The 17,500-nt window shown below is 37.1% G+C and overlaps 1 protein-coding gene across 2 annotated transcripts in view; it reads left to right on the top strand.

Annotated features, from left to right (window-relative positions):
* Positions 1-16,556, top strand: part of fstl5 (follistatin-like 5) — a 168,756-nt gene extending 152,200 nt beyond the window's left edge. For both annotated transcript variants that reach the window (XM_053506475.1, XM_053506476.1), the window contains exons 14-16: positions 3,589-3,696; positions 4,149-4,273; positions 13,531-16,556. In XM_053506475.1, the coding sequence (XP_053362450.1) occupies positions 3,589-3,696; positions 4,149-4,273; positions 13,531-14,233 (936 nt within the window). In that variant the 3' untranslated portion in view covers positions 14,234-16,556. The remainder of the gene's footprint in view (positions 1-3,588; positions 3,697-4,148; positions 4,274-13,530) is intronic.
* Positions 16,557-17,500: the final 944 nt, after the last annotated feature.

The raw sequence follows: 17,500 nt of genomic DNA on the forward strand, positions 1-17,500 counted from the left end.
GTTTGACTTTAATGCCCCTGATATTTGAAAAATACAATTTATAAATCAATGTGTTTTCTATTCACTTTGATAAAGGCCAGTTGGTTATGAAATATCCTAAGATAATTGTCAAACAACGCATTATTGAAGCAGGAAGATTATTTTCACAATATTGCAGACCACTTACCGTACCTTTCTATGTGCATGCCCAGTCTGTGCTACGTATTATATACAGTATGAGCTCAGAGAAGGGGTTGGTATGAATCATACAACAATGTGCGCATGGATTTATCAGGGTTTCTCTGGGTTTTTCTTTATCATCATTTAAACATACTGTAAGGTTATATGGATGAGGGACTGTAAATTGCCCCTGAGTGCAAATGAGTGATTGTGTGGTAGTCAGAAATTGGCCAGAATCCACCTTGGACTCCAGATCCACCTCAATGCTGTTTAGGATCCGCTTGAAGAACATACATAATTTCTTCGATTTTAACCACATGGGCTCTCAGTATTGCTTAATCAAATACCTTTTATTCCTTTATTTATCATCCTAAAGAAGGGCTTTCTTCAAAGTACAGTAGGTTCACGCTTGACGGGTGTGAGTTAGGACTGTACCCTGGATGGTAAAGCAGTCTACTAGAGTATATAAAATATTCCACAAGGCAGTTCAATGCAAATATTTTCTTCAATATTTGAAATGATGCCCAAGCCAATTTTGATTTTAGACCAGACAGAAGCACAATTAATTACTACCTACAACAGGATTAGGTGAAAAACAGACTAACAATCAAGGCTATAGATTTCGAGATTTATTGATGTCAGGGTTCTGCCTGTTTCTCAAAGTCCCGCTTGGTAGGAAGTTGGAAAAATAGCTGGCGGGTGTGTCAAATGGATAAATCTTCCTTTCTGTCATTGCTAATGCCCCGAATTGGCACCAGCAGGCATCTCTTTTTCCTGCCAGGCCTCCTCTGGAGACTTCTGGAAGCCTCTTGTTGGGGTCATGTGCTTGTTATTTGGTCACCTGGAGATTTGGCTTCATTATCTCAGATTAGCAAGTCCTAATTAGCCACCTGAGCCAGCAAAGACTCTGAAGCTTTTCAAATATTTGTTCAAAACAACAGAAGAATAAAGATATGCACTTGACTTCTGGATAAATCGTGGATTTTTCCGTTCAAAAAGAAAATATATTCCAAGCAGCAGTGTTACCTGGCCGAAGATGAGAATCGGCGTGCCAGTCTAATCCTGTGAAGATAGAGACAGGAACCGAAACACAGCATGCACATCTGTTCTCCCTGATGACGGCATGCACAGGGACTCGAGTCTGTGTCAACAAATCCTCATGCTCTTCAAGCATACAGAAAAGCGCCACACTTCTGCCAGTCTTCTATTTATCTGGTAATCTTGTATGTTGTCAAATTACCCTGTGTCGAATAGCTTCAATATTCCCTCCCATCTAAAATATGATCATTTTAACCATGTTCACGTCAAGTACACGAAATTGGCACAAAAAAATTTCCAGCTAAGGACGCATATATATCGAGGGGTGATCAGTAAAATGGCACAGCCAGCAGTAACTTTCAGGGTGCCATTACAAAATGTGTGATTGTGTTCAGGAAATATTCCATATACTGTGTATAGTTTTGAAAATGAATTTCTTTCGATCTATAAAAACTGCATGTGTTAGTGCATTTCCATTTGTCAAAGTCTAAACCCTAAAGTGTTTTTGCGATCTTGGTTCTGGAGAGCCCTCTCTCTGTACATGTGCTTGTTGCTGTTTCTTCTCTACAATAACATTCTCATTTAGATTTAGTTAATTCATATTAATGAGCCCTTTGGGGGGGGGGGGGGGTGAGAATGGCATCTTAGATGCAGGGTAGGAAAATTTTCACTGTGCTGAGTCTTATTCAGATATCAAAAATAAATGAAAATAAACTGTTTAAAGCAAAATAAGATAAACGCAATTTTCTGAATTTCACTCATTTTGGTCATTTCATTTCCTCCGGCATGCAAGAATCTCTATAATTTAAAAAAGGGATTATAAAAAAATCTATAAAAGTGATGAATGAAAAGTGTTAAACTGTCATTAATACTGTTTTTTCAGCTTTTTGTAGACATGATAATGCACTTCATGCCTATATTTACAAAAGAAAATGAGACTGAAAGATAACATCGCAACTCAAGAGTGTCAATAATGACTAATGACTAATGACTATAATGCTATAAAATGCTATAAATGCTATAAAAATCAATAATGACTTTTATAGCATTTTGCAAAATCATACAAAATTTCACACTGATATAATCAAGACAACTGACATAATATTTTAGCACTTCTGAAATATTACACAGTATTTTCTCAGTTTGAAATGTTTTTGAATATTTATATATTTCTTAGTTTCGATGCTTGAAAAAACATAAATCTCAAAAACTACCAAAAAGAAAATATCTCAATTAGCTGTCAAATATCCTCAGTAATTAATTACTGAATCCCCATAGGGCCTGTGACCTATCCCAGGGGACGAGGTAGACACGCCTTGGACAGGACATATGAGTGAGAGTTGCTCAATGTTTAAGGCATTGGACTGGTGTTAACACGGTCTTGGGTTCAAATCCCACAACCCCCAAGTTGCCCTTGTTGGGGTCTTGAGCAAGGTGATGTAAGTCACTCTGGATAAAGGCATCTGCCAAATGCTGTAAATGAGTGTGAGTGAGTAAAACTCAATGCTATAGAGAGACAAAATGTATACTTGCTGGTTAGCCAGTGTTCAATTAACCTTTTGGATTTGAATAACTAAAAGTGACATTGGCAAATAAATTTACCAGATTTGAAAGTAATTGTGATTATTATTGGATGTTTATATGACCGAAGATGCAGACACACCACATATAGAAAAAAATCCTATTAATTTGTGTATACGTAAATCATTTTCAAATTAAAAGCTGTATAAATAAACAAACCACTTGGTGCTGTACAGGGTGGAACTAGGCATTAAAAATTTGGTAATAAAGTTCATATTTCTAACACAAATTCATTGAAACAAATTGTGCAGTACATAGGAATTTGAAAGCAAATCTTTAAATTTCAACATACAGTAGGCACTGGTAAGAGCAAATGGAGTGGTACACCGTCCTGCATGAAAACTAGGTCACCAACCCAGCCAGGTACCCTTCCACCCCCCCCCCACCCACACACATACACAAAAGTTCAAAACAGATATGGATTAAATGGAAGATGCGAGAATAAGATATCTGAAGTTCTTTAATAATAAAATGAAGGTTTAAAGAATTAAGTATAAAGTATTTTTTAAGGTTTTTTTTGTTGTTAAAATACAAATATTTGATTTAATCTTTCGAAAGTGTACTTGATTATTTGAATTAGAGAATAATTTGAATAATTTGATTCTCTTCATTCGTGATTGGTGAAGATGTTTATACCCTAAAATAACCTTAAGATTGCAGTGAAATTAGGGAAAAATTGTCAAATACTGATTGATTTAATTAATTCCATTCTTACAGGCTTTATTAACAGGCTTGTTAACAAAAAAAAGAAGAAGAAGAAAAAAGATGAATGTAGCTGATTTGAACTCACTCGTTTGATTTTGTTTGCAGACCGTGAGCACAGACCGAGTCCCAGTGAAGCTTCATTACGATAAATCACATGACCAAGTGTGGGTTCTCAGCTGGGGGGATCTGGAGAAGAACTTCCCGACACTCCAGGTAAATAAAAAAAAAATGCTATTTACATTACCTGGCTTCGTCTATTACAGAAGCAAATGTATAAGTGTGCTAATCCTAAGATCTTCTGCCGCCACCCACTTCTGTCACTCAGCCCCTCTTAAGTGTATATCATGCCTTATTAACAACAGCTCTCAAACTAGAGTGGAGGAACATTCTCATACACAGCTTCCAACCGCCTCTCTTAGTCCCTGAACCATTCCTGCTGACATTTTCAGGCCATCCGCGAACGATGTAACATGATCAATCCTCAATCAGTATACAAGGAAACCCCTGCGGAGAGACATTTCAAATTACAGCTCCAAATAAAGCTGTAAGTGATGAACCTAACGGTGCAGAAAGATCTGTGTACGCCATATAAGCTGTCATTCCAGTAAGGTTTATTCTAATAATTTGGAACAACATGTGTCATGTTTGCCCTCATTGTGTGATAGGTGATCAAGCAGGCGAGTGGCATTACATCCCACCACACCGTTCATACCCCGCCGGTGGGTCACCGCTTCGACCGGGTTGACGACTTCTTCATCCCTCCATCAAGCCTCATCATCAACCATATCAGGTATGACAGACGGTCAGATATATTATGTATAGTGGTTTTACACTGCAAATCTTATTCTTGCTTCAGTCGATCTTCTCACCTTAAACTTCAGCTAAACTTGTGCTCATGCCAGGACTCTAACTATATTATACTTGCTACACATTAGTGCTGTTTGAGGTTTAGTGTATACAGTTGAAGAATAATGAGTTAAGATCCCGCTCTCCAACTCACGGAATAACATTTAAAATATATTTAACGATTTTATACATCATTATATTTTTAACTTGGCTAGCAAAGTGATTTGCCCCTAACTTCAATAGTATAATTAAATATTGAATAATTGCCGTGTGATGGAAAATGGCATGCTAGCAGGTTAAGTAATTTTGTCAAATATTGAGTTATGGCCTTATGAATCATTAAAGTGTTGTAGCAGATTCTGTGGTATTATTAAATATTAAATCTTTACCTTAAAAAACGTTCAGTGGTACTGTATTGTCAAATATCAAATCATGACCTTTGGAATCAAAGTTGTATTTTAACAGGTCACAATGGCAAATACTGTATTGAATTGCTGCTTACTGAATCGAATATTCATTGTATCGCAGTAGATTCTGTGGCTGTTCTCTGCTTTTTTTTTGTCCTTTTTTCCATTTTTTTTTATTTTAATTTTTGTATTTTGAATAGAGAAAGGTTGCGTTATAAAACATGCATTAGGTGATTTATTATTAACAGATACTTAATTTGGACAAGCCTTAAGACCAGTATTAACCGTTTAAGTAAATAGCAATATACTGTATGGGACCTTTAATAAATAAATGAATAAATAAAAATAAAAAATAGAAATACAGATATGACCACATAGATTCACTAGAAAATATTGCAGGCAGATATATTCATATATTCATAGAAAAATATCAAGTCCGGACACTAATAAAACCTTACTGCCGCACATCTGCTTTCACAGAAAACATCTTAGACGGTAATCTAGGTTTTTTTTTTTTTTTATAACTCTCTCTTAACATTTCTGTAAATTGCTGTTGTTCGGAATTTATCGTGCTGCTTTTTGTTGTGTACAGTACTGTGCAAAAGTTTTAGGCACATGCACATACCTACAGTAGAGCAAGTACATGAATAATGTTACAGGTGAGCAATAATTAATAAGTCCTGATAAAACAATGGCAATAATTGGTGTGATGAACAATTGCTTAAAATATAGTCTCAGATACAGTATGTGCAGTTTTATAAGGAAATTAGCTGCTTAGTTTTACTGAACATCCTGCAGAACCAGCCTCAGTTCTTCCGAGGACTTGGCCACACCTGCTTTTTTTTCCATGCGAGCAAAATCTAAAAGCTTTTGTTTTTCTTTCTCTGGAAAGAGGTCTTTTCAATAAGACGCTACTTATTTTTTATGTAAGAATTCTTTGCTAGAATAGTAATGTTTGAAAATCAGAAGTCAAATAAAGTGATAAAAGAAACACGTATAACACAATTTGTACAAAAAAAAGACACAGGGTGCCTAAGATTTTAGGACTGTATGCACATTTACTAGCATCAACAGCATGCCCCCTAGTGGTTCAGTGGTATCTCACGTCAGCGATCTGGAGTTTGAGCCTGCCTCTGGTCATCATTTTTGTATTAATTACAAACAGTATTGTTTTAATACTGTTTTTTTTATAATTTCTGCAACATTGTGTTCAAGGAATTCAATCAACATTATTCATTATTCATCATCATGTAGTCAACGTTGTGTCAAGGCCATTTTAAATTTCAAAAACAACATAATACCGACGTCATCTTAATATTCATTAACATTACTATTGCCTAATTAATGTCACCACAACATTTCGAAAACCAAACAAACAAACCCCTGCTTTAATAAAGCATAAAACAATTCAGAACAGTCCGGACTGGGAAATCATGACTGATCATAGAGAAAGCTCTTCAGCGGTGCTAATTTAGAACGTCCAGGAACGCTACCTCACATCACTTGGGCGGATTGACATTCAGCCTGTTTTATCCAATATTTTGCATTCATAGTCACTTGCATGTCAATAAAGCTTACGTAGGCAGAGACAAGAACGCAGAGAGTAAACTCTGAATAAACTGCTCCTGGAGAAGAAATATCTCATTTGATTTAATTGAATCCAGGATGAAGATTACTGAGCATGTATCTCCGAGCCTCGTCTTAATCGGTTCTGCTTACAGATGGATGTTTGTTTAGGATCTGATGCTCTGCTAATGGCAGGTTTAATGGCATCCGGTGGAAGCTACAGTAATAATAACAATAATAATAATAATAATAATAATAATAATATGTAATTATTATTATTATTAGCGATGTTTCTGTGGCAGTTATTTGCACGGTCTGGTTGCCAGCTCGACGCCCGCTTGTACATATCTAAACCCGGATCACAACTATAATGTTAAAGCTACATTCTGTGCAGTCTTTAGAGTATAACAAATTTGAGATGGAAGGTGTACATGCTCTGTTTACGTAGCACTGGTAAATCCATTATAATACTGAAGGCAAGTATAAGATTAGAAGTAGAAAATACAATAAACTCAGGCAAGAAAAATGCAGCTAAGTCTTTTGAAAAAAAGACAAGGACACCCTACTGTACATTACACTGAATATAACAGAGACTATGATAAATGTTGTCTACGTACAATCAGAGCTCGCTGAGATAGGAGATCCATCTATAGTTTTGTGGGTTTATCTTCCATTGTTATACATTTGTTTCACATAATCCTATAAAGCAGCCCTGATACAGCAGCCACAACTTTCCCTATAGGGTGAGGAGGTTGTGTTCGGGACATGGATATTCATATTTTATAATCTTTAGTAAGCACTTATCCTAGTCAGGTTCACAGTAACATCTGAAGTATATCCCATGATTCATGGCCATCAAGCTGAATAGGAGGCTAATCCATCAAAGAACACCGTTCAGTCAATTATTAATATTTATGGACAACTTAATTATTGTACAATTAACATTTAATTTTGTTTTAAATACAGTATTTACACTTACTGGCCACTTCATTGGGCGCACATTGCTATTACTGGGATGGACTGCATTTCGCCTTTAGAACTGCCTTAATTCTTTGTAGCAAAGATTTAACAAGGTGCTGGAAACATTTCTTAGAGATCTTTTCTCCATATTGATCATGAGAGCATTATTAAGTTGTTGCAGATTTGTCTGCTGCACATCAATGACGCAAATCTCCTGGTCCACCATACCACCACGGTGCATTCTTGCATAGATATCTGGTGACATGATCCATTGCATTATCTTGTGGTCATAAATGGATGGACATGGTCAATTTTGAAAAATGCTCAATTGGTGCAAGTATGCCAAGAAAATATCTTCTACACCACCAGCAGAAGCCTGAACTGTTTATACAAGGCAGGATGGATCCATGCATTCATGGGGTTTACAAAATTCTGACCCTACCATCCGAATGTTGCAACACAAATCGGGACCAAGCAATCTTCTAAAATTTTGCAACCTATGGTCCAATTTTGGTGAGCCCATTTGAACTGCAGCCTCAGTTCTCTGGCCATTCTTGTCTGACCTCTGGCATCAACCAGCCATTTTCATTCTGAGAACAGCCACTTACTTAATTTTTTTTTTTTTCAGATCAAAAAAATCCAAGTAGATCTGAAGTTTCAGAAATATGCAGACTAGACGGACATTCACATTCAAAGTCACTTAAAACACCTGTTTTCCCCATCTAAACTTCAGGAGATTGTTGTGACCATGTCTACATGCATAAATGCATCAAGTTGCTGCCATGTGATTGGTGATTAGATATTTGCATTAATGAACACTTGAACAGGTCTATGTAATAAAGTGGCCACTGAGTGCACAAGTAACCTAACAACAGCGTTTTACCAGTCAGATCATACTCCACTTGGAACCTTTAAGGAAGCTAAGAGCTTTCGTGCTATACTCTAAGGGGGGGAAAAATCTATATCTTTGATTTGTCTGTCTGAGGGAATTTTCAGATGTTCCAACTGCAACTCATTCAAAGAGCCCTTAAGGAACCTTTGCTTCTCGTCTTTCTTCAAGAAATAATTTATATGTCACGTTTGCTCTCACAATATCTTCCAGGGTCCCAAAGAAACAGAGACTTAGATTCAACTTTAAATCTGAGCAACGACCGTCTGAGCCCTTGTACAGCTTTCATCACTTATAATGGAACAGAACAGAAGGCTTAGTAATATAGGGCTTGTAATGAAGCTTCACACAGACGCACATGTTCATTGAGATGAGTCTGGTCCAAGGCCTTCCAAAACTTACAGTCAGTTCCAAATGATTAATTTTATAACTTGATAAATTCTTTGTGGAACAGGTTGTCCTGATAATTATTTAAGTAAATGTTTCTTCTTCAAGCTTGATTTAAACCAGAACTGCATCTCTAGTCAGCCTCCAGCTTCCAGTCTGTTTGCACCAGAGCTTTGCACCTTCAAAGTGTAATGACTTTTAGCAGAGCTGTCATCAGTTTGTCTCAGATTTTTTATTTGTATGTGTTTTGGTTTGTTAAATGAGATCACTCTACATGAATGAAGGGATCATCCAGTAACCTAGGTTGAAATAAACACACAGCATTGCTCAGCGATTAGAACTTTCTTGGAAATTCTATTCCATCCATCCATCCATCTAGGAACCTCTGTAGTCCACTAGGGACTGTGGAGTCCGATACACTGGTGATCACCAGTGTATTTATTTCCATTTTTTGACCGTGGTAGGACCTCTGGTCATCATTCACACTTCTATTTACACACTACGGGCAATTTGGAGAACCGGAGAACCCAGAGGAAACCAACCAAGTACAGGGAGAACATGCATACAGAACAGACTCCGTGGTGGGAACCGGAAGGTGCAAGGTGACAGTGCTAAACAATTAAACCGCCTTAGACTCTATTACAAGTTGGTAATCAAAGTGAAATGAGAATGTATGCAAAAACATAACACACAAACACAACAAGTAACACAACAACAATGTTACGTTTATTATTGTTTCAAGAACAATGGATGTAGAAAACAGAAGGCGACTAACTGACCTAATACCTATTCTGATTAGTTTCCTGATCCCAGCTTGTAGTTCCTAATGTGCTGTATGTACAAAATTTTATTTAGTTAACTTATTGCTTTCCAGACACTTAGGTACTTCATGACCAAGTTTACATGCAGTCTAATGAGACTAGTATTCTGCTTGTACTGAACAAGACGATATTAAACAAACCCTCTGCAAATAGAAGGGATTTGTATTGGGGAAGTGAATTATATTTTAATATGAAATTCTTATGCAGAAATATTAGCTAATAACTCTCACAAGCCTAATGTTGAGACAAATACTAACAAGCAAGAATGGATTCATTCGATTTCATACAAAAGCATTGATAAGCAGGAATGAATGCTAATGCTGGGACTTGTTTATTGTTGAGTTATTGAGAAATGATGCACATTGATATTCAGACCTCAGACGTTAGTACAACAAAGCTTGCCTGAAATATAGGTGGGTTTTTGTTTTTTAACCTTGTACTTTAACCGTTTCATTTTTCTTATATAAATTGCAAAATAATAGGATGCCCTAAAGCAAGTGTTAATTATATTTTATAAGCAGCCATATAACAAGTGTGAATTCCATATTCAAAGGAATTTAAACAAAAATAATAAAAGTAAGGATAAGCAAGTATAAGGACTGTAAATATAAGGCGTAAAAACATAATTCCTATGCTCTTTAAAAAGATGCTTTGATATTTCAACTCACATAAATAGTTTATTTGAAAGGATCATTCCTTGTACAGTAAATTCCTTGTAAATGATGAAAGAGATGGTGCAATTTCAAACAACTTGTCAGATTATTTTAGTTCCTTTAGATGTTCTCAATGAAAAGAAAAAGAAATATATAAAAATATATTATATATTTTTTCATTATTCAATTGAATTTCTTCATGGCTTGAAACAACAAATGCTGTTTAGAGGAAAGTTGTTGTATTAGCTATAGTTTATAAAGAATGTTCTAAAGAGCCTGTGGTGAAAATCAGAGAAAAATATTTATTAAAAAAATAAACCACTTCCACTGAATAAATTCAGTTCAATTTATTGTATATACTGTGTGTGTATAAACACTTTTGCCTTGCATGTCCAGGATCTGGGTTCAATTCCCACCTCAGGGCTGTGTGCTTGGGGTTTGCATGTTCTCCCCGGGCTTAGTGGGTTTATTTCCGGTACTCCGGTTTCCTCCCACAGTCCAAAGACATGCAGATTAGCCTAATTGGCGTTCACAAATTGCCTGTAGTGTGTGTTCCCTGTGATGGATTGGGACCTTGTCCAGGGTGTACCCCTCCTTGTGCCCTAAGTTTCCTAAAATAGGCATAGAGTTCCCTGTGACCCTGTATACAGTACAGGACAAAGCAATATATATACAATGAGTGAGTAAGATCTTATTTTATTTGTTTGGGCCTTTGAATTAAATAGGTTTATTACCAATCATTAGTAAATTCCAAATAAGCTGCATATAAATAATGACAACTTGGAATTTCAGCCTTGTTTGGGCCACTTAGTAGATCGATAAGGACAACCATTATTCATGACGAGAGTCCAGGATAGCATAAATATTTGAAATCTGGTTGAGTTGGAGAAATGGTATTACTCTGTCCCCTGTCAGCAATCGTAGGTGTACAGTATATGGAACAGGGTTGATAGTGTTTTCTAACAATCGTGTGACTTTAAGCATGAACAGCACTTTCAAAAATGGGTTAGGGTTAGGGTTAAGGTTAGTGGATTACCTCGTGTGCTTTTTAGGAAGCACATGCTAGCATTTGGCAGATAATGTGTTGTAGCGAAATCCCTTCAGTAAAAATTAATTAACACCCAGAGTTTTGAATTAACACCCTACAGAGATTATATATGTTCTGTTGGGCTCAAATGAACTTTGAAACTATTAAATCAACACTAGGGAGTTTAATGTGTAATAAGTGGGAATTGGAAAATTATAAACTGGGTGAAATAAGGACAGCATTCTGAAACTTACCATAGAGTACATGGTACAACAGTAGGCTGGATGAAGTCCAGAAATCTTTTAATTTGCAATATGTGCTCAGTCATATCAAGTCAGGTATTATGTCACAGAGGCTTGTATCAAATTTTTAATTTCTGAAAAAAAAAATTGGCTTATCTTCACGATGCTTCAACGGTTTCAAAGTTTTAACCCTAAACATTGTTTTAAAGCACTTTAATATACAATATCCAAGCTGGTTACTCCAGCTACCATTGATAAATATGGGTTGATATATTGTTGATATGAAACCACACTGCTGGTGAACATAGTTTTACAGGATAGCAAGGAAAACCAGGTGTCAAAATGAGGCTGGAGGTTTCCTCTTTCTAAGTGCATCACAGAATCCTCATTTAAATAATTTAAACATAGAATTTCAATGGATGTGAAGGCGTTCTTCATAAACAAACGGCACCTGGTCATATCTCAGCAAACATACATGATACAGAAGTACACTTGGCATCAAATTCAAGTTTATTAAACCAGTATCTTAAAAAAAAATTATAAATCAAATCACCCAAAAAGTGTCTGGTCACAATTACCAATGGCTGCACCAGTTGTTTAACCTATAAGAGCCAACACCCCTTTTTCCTTTAATGGACATTATAGGGGATATACTATACAGTGGCACAGACCAAATAAACCACATGGAGGTTGGGTTCCCTGGTGAGTCGGGTTCCTCTCAAGGTTTCTTTCTATTGCAATCTCCGCGAGTTTTTCCTTGCCACCGTCGCCCTCGGCTTGTTTATCAGAGACAAATCTGATAATATACATATTCATACATATTGTATTTACATACATGTATGTACATATACAGTACATAATTCATACAGTATATTCTTATTTAAACATATTTTCTTACACATTTCATATTCATTCACCTAATTTACTTTTGATTCTGTAAAGCTGCTTTGCAACAATTACGATTGTCAAATGCGCTGAATAAATAAATTTGACTTGAACTGAACTGAATTGAACACATTTTGAAATACATCACATGCAATTTTCCCTGACAGTTTTGGGGTTTAAAGCCCTATTATAAGGGCCGAATAAGAAACTTTCCAAAACATGTAAAGGGTCATCATGGGTTCATTTTTCCCATGCCTGTCTAAGACTAGGAAGCTAAACGCCAAAAAAACATTTGCGTCTTCTTGAGGTTTATGCTGTTATTTACCAAGTACTAAACCAAGTAATACAGTAAATGGACATATACATTGAGTCAGTAAATAGACTTGTATCATTCAGGTTCCTTACCTTATAGACACTAATAGACATTTCTTTGACGCCATTCAGTGGAACAGATTCTTTATGTCAACAAACCAATCAGATTTAATTGCTCATCAGTTACACTTTTTTATATAGTTTCTATATCTTTGTAGCTTATTTTTTTTATTGAAAAATGTACTGAGTCCATTACAAAGCCAGACACTAGCAGGGAAAAAAAAAACCTGAAGATATGGCAGTAAAACTAATTGGTAAGTTTCTCTTTCCCCCTAACGGTTTAGACTCTGCTTATTAGACTTGGTATGTCTCAGTTCATGATCTGATTAGTGCGACTCGCTCTGGAACTGGCCACGGTTATTGGAAAGCGCACTGCAGTCTGCTAAGCCTGAGGGTAGATCTATGTCTCTGCAGGTATCTTCCATTGAGCTTTATCCACTTGTTAAAACATATTCTCCATAAAATGTAGCTGACTTGGTGCTTAAAAAAATGTGTAGTGAAGTATTCCCCTTCCAAATGATTCAATTTTATTTGTAAAGCACCAGATATTGTTACAAACAGCCTCATGGAAATTTTGATCCCTAAAGAGCAAGGCTGAAGTACAATAACAGTGGAAATTGATTAGGATAATATGAGAAAGGAATCTGGAGGTGAACCAGGCTCCAAAAGGAACACATCCTCCCCAGGTGATCCTACTCCAGGTATCTACTATAATATAGTGTCAAACAGTTATAAGTCTGCTTTAAGGATGCCCAGTTAGAGTATATTGAGTCCTGGGATTAACACAGGACTGTCTTTATGGGTACAACAGCAGTACAAATCTACAGTACCCAGGTGAGATTATCCACTAAATCAAGGGTAAGACACTAAGTTGTTGTTGTTGTTTTTTTTTTAGTTGTTGTTCACATGGGACTAACAGTTTCCACTAAAGGTGAGTCATCATTTCAGAATGCTCAAAGCATATCATTTAAAGATTGCCTGTTTTGTTACAGATTTGGAATGGTCCTCCATAAGAAGGAGCCAGCATTGCATAAGATAGACCTGGAGACCACTACTTATGTGAAGAACATCAGCTTGCAGGAATATGACTGCATTCCAGAGTCCCTGGCATACACCCACTTAGGGGGTTACTACTTTATCAACTGCCATTCAGATTCAACCGGTGCCATACGTCCTCAGCTTATAGTCGACAGCGTAACAGATAATGTAATTGGACCTAATGGTGATGTTAGCGGTACCCCTTATGTCTCACCCGATGGCCATTACCTAGTAAGCGTGGACGACCAGAACGGCATGATGCGTCTGCAGTCCATTTCAGTGCGTGGCGAAATCGGACGACCCTTCGACATCCACACCAACCTGCACCTCTCGGACCTGGCCTTTATGCCCTCGTTTACTGAGATCCACCAGTACAACGTGTTCGGTAGCTCGGGCCAGCAGACGGACGCCTTGTACGTAGAGCTCAGCACTGGCAATGTCAAAATGATCAAGAGCCTGAAGCTGCCCACTCCATGGAATCAGTGGCGCTGGAGTCGCAAGAACCGTGTTATGACCTCGAGCGGCCTCTTCGGACAGTATCTCATGACCCCTTCACAGAGTTCACTGTTCATTCTAGATGGATGGCTGGACAAGCTCAACTGCGAAATCACTGATGTGCCCAAGGGGAACACTGTGGTGTGGGTTGGGGAGGCCTAGGCTATCGAAAGAGGTTTTTGTGTCAAAACCAACAAATCCAATTGCACTGAATTTGGTTTGTGTTTAATTTATTGAGAGAGTATCTCAAGTGATATGGGAAAAAAAAATACTGTACCAAAATTGACTGTTCTTAAACACTGTATCAGATAAGGGAACTACATTCAACAGTAGAGTGGCATATGCTTGTTTTTGTATGCACTGGGTATGTGAAATAGCGCACTATTAGTCATTCCTTAATTAGATCAAATTAGCCCTAGCATCTACAGGAATTGCTTTTCAAGAGGATTTCATTTTCAGGCACAATAAGAGCTATAAATATATTTACCCAATTAATTTAAATTACAGAAAAATCATTTTAAAAAAAAACAGAAAAAATACATCTTTGCAAATATGACAAGACTTCTCTTTATACCCCCCTCCAGTCCTGTCCTTAAAACACAATAACATGCACATTTGATCCCCCAAAATTTTTCGGTGCCTTGAAATAAGACTCATGCGAATATATCCTTCCTAACGAATCAGACAGTGAATAACAACCTCTGTGAATTTTCTGCATCTGGAGAGTGAAAAAGGCCGCTATCACATAAACTCCATTTCAAACCTTTAAAACCCTCAGCCTTTGTATCTAATTAAAATAGACACTCGCTGCACGACATCAAACCCGAGACGTCCATTCCAAAATCGGCCTGACAGATTTACATCTCTAAATGGAGATTTTGGACATCATAGGGACTCGGTGAAGAAAATGCGCTTTCGGGATTTAAGCTAATTCATGGGCTATTTTGGATTGAAATAGAGGTGCAAGGAAATGGAAAAAAAAAAAAATCCCTTAATGCTGGTTGGGCTGGCGGATCATTTATTTATGTTAATGGCTTAATTTGCCGAGTTTAGAGACAGACAAAGACAATAAGAACTGTTTTGCTTTGGTTTTTCCGAACAGTTCTACAGTGTGCGATTCGGTGTAGTGTGTGAGACGAGCGTCGTATGTCACAGGTGCATATACAGTGAGTGGAGATTTGACTGATTTAGCAGATCCTCAAAACCTCCTTAGTGTAGTGAGTAGGAAGCACAAAGCTCTGTGCACATGATGTTTTCTTCTCGATGGCCAGTCTATGCATTTTCACTGACACTCAAACCAGGAGGCTGTGCTTGGCTTGAGCTTTTTGTCACCTTGTTGCGCTTCTTCTGTGTGCGCTTGAGTAATTTGACTTGTTTTAAGCTTTATTATTATTATTATTATTATTATTGGTCGAATTCAATTGAAGGGAGTTTTTACACTTGGCCTGGGAACAAAGCCAGTTTTGTGCTTTTTAGTTTTGTTTTTAAGGTGCGTTTTTACTGAATGATTACGCAGTTCCATCTAAGACATTTGTGCATGCAGGTTTGCAGTAGGCAATAGTAGGCACTAGGTTCATCTGGTCGCTGTTTAGTTTTTAGTTATTATTTTTGGTATCTACAAATATTCAGCAAAAACACACTTGCACTTGTTAGCTGCATGCCATGTTGTTGCAGGAATTCCATTTCCACTACAACCACAACAGCCCTATCCTGAACCTGAACTTGAAACAGGACAAAATGAATCAGGCTGCTCAAAATGCAGGGTTTAAAGCAGTTATTTTTTTGTGATTGATGCAAACTGCACCACAGAGTGGCAGTGGTAGTTCAGTTTGTTAAGGCTCTGAGTTACTGCCCAGATGGTTGCCGGTTCATGCCACAGCTCCACCGGGTTGCCCTATCTGCTCCGGGACGCTATATCATGGCTGACCCAATCGCTCTGACCTTAGCTTCCTACTGTACCAACCCGGGATGTGCGATAATCGAATTTCACTGTGTAGCAACATATACGTGACGAATAACGGCTTAACTTATTAGTTTCATGGAAGTGAGAACCCGAATTAGACCAGAGATCAAATTCAAGTGTGAAAACAACCTAAAGAATATCAGGCCTCCCTTTTAACCTCATTTTTTAGTATTATTATTATTATTATTAAAATTATGTTTTTTTATACTGTACTAAACAAATTCCTCTCTGTGGCTTAGTTATTCCGTTCTGTACATAAGAGAAAGGTGTATGTGCATATGTACTGTAGTTTCCTTAAAATCATCCTCACACACTTCCGAACTGTCTACTCCTCTTTTTCAAAACGAGACATCCCTCACTGCATCGTTCTCCGTTTCACGAATAAGCGAGTGCATTTTTCCGATGTCATATCCAGACGTTTCAGCTCCATGTAGCCATGTATATTGATTTGTGTGCTTGTTATTTATGTAGATAAACCATGCTTGACATTTTACCAACTAAATAAAGCCTATAACTTTAAAATTCTTGCCTAACTTGTCTTTTTTTTTCCCTTCAAATGATAAAGCATTTAAATGGAACAATCGAGTGAGACCACATTAATCTTTAAATTCACAATTTTCTCTACAATATGCGTTCAACACTGGGGTGAAATTTAATGAATGTGCTTGCTTCTTTTCAAGGGAATTACCTCAGTTCAGTGGTTTAATTATGCTTTCATTATTTAACACAATGAGAACAGAGCTTAAAGAAGTACGCCGAAAAAAGTAGCGAGTAAAATAGCGTTCGCTGTGCAGCGAGAGAACAAAGCTGACAGCTGTAGCGTTAATGCCTTTTACACCACGCCGCTGTCAATGTCTTGATTCTGATTGGTCAGAAGGTGGCGATTAATTTTCTCTTATAGTTTCTAGAAGTTTGAGAGTAGAGATAGCCGTCGAACAAATCATAGGTTTATTTGAAAGCACTAATTATTTCTCTATACTCTCTAAAATAAAGGTACATAACTGACTTTTCCTTATCACGGTGGTCGTACCGTTAAGATTGTATTTGATGTCCAGTTTTCAGAGTAAGGCTTTAAAAGTGCATCATCTAAAAGTGCAAAATGAATAAATATTAATGCATTGGGGAAAAACAACTTTTTGGGGAACATGATGAACTACATTTATTATTTGGCTTGAAAAAATAACAGAAGAGATACCCAAAACTTTTTGCAATTATCAGGCCCAGTTCTGAGCAGCAAAAGGGACACTCTTTATGGGATGCCAGTGCCGAAACCAACATTCAAAACGGAATGTTGCGTCGAAAAAACACCGTCGATAACATGATGTCATCTTAAACAACACTTTGTCTACACTACAGTAGGGCTCTACTGTACTTGGTGTGTGATGTGTTCAACCCCAGAACAATTAGTTAGCTATTAAATAGAGATTCTGGAATCTCAGTATAAGTTACTGTACTGCTACCTGCAC

This window comes from Clarias gariepinus, chromosome 10 (genome assembly GCF_024256425.1).
Source record: "Clarias gariepinus isolate MV-2021 ecotype Netherlands chromosome 10, CGAR_prim_01v2, whole genome shotgun sequence".
NCBI lineage: Eukaryota > Metazoa > Chordata > Actinopteri > Siluriformes > Clariidae > Clarias > Clarias gariepinus.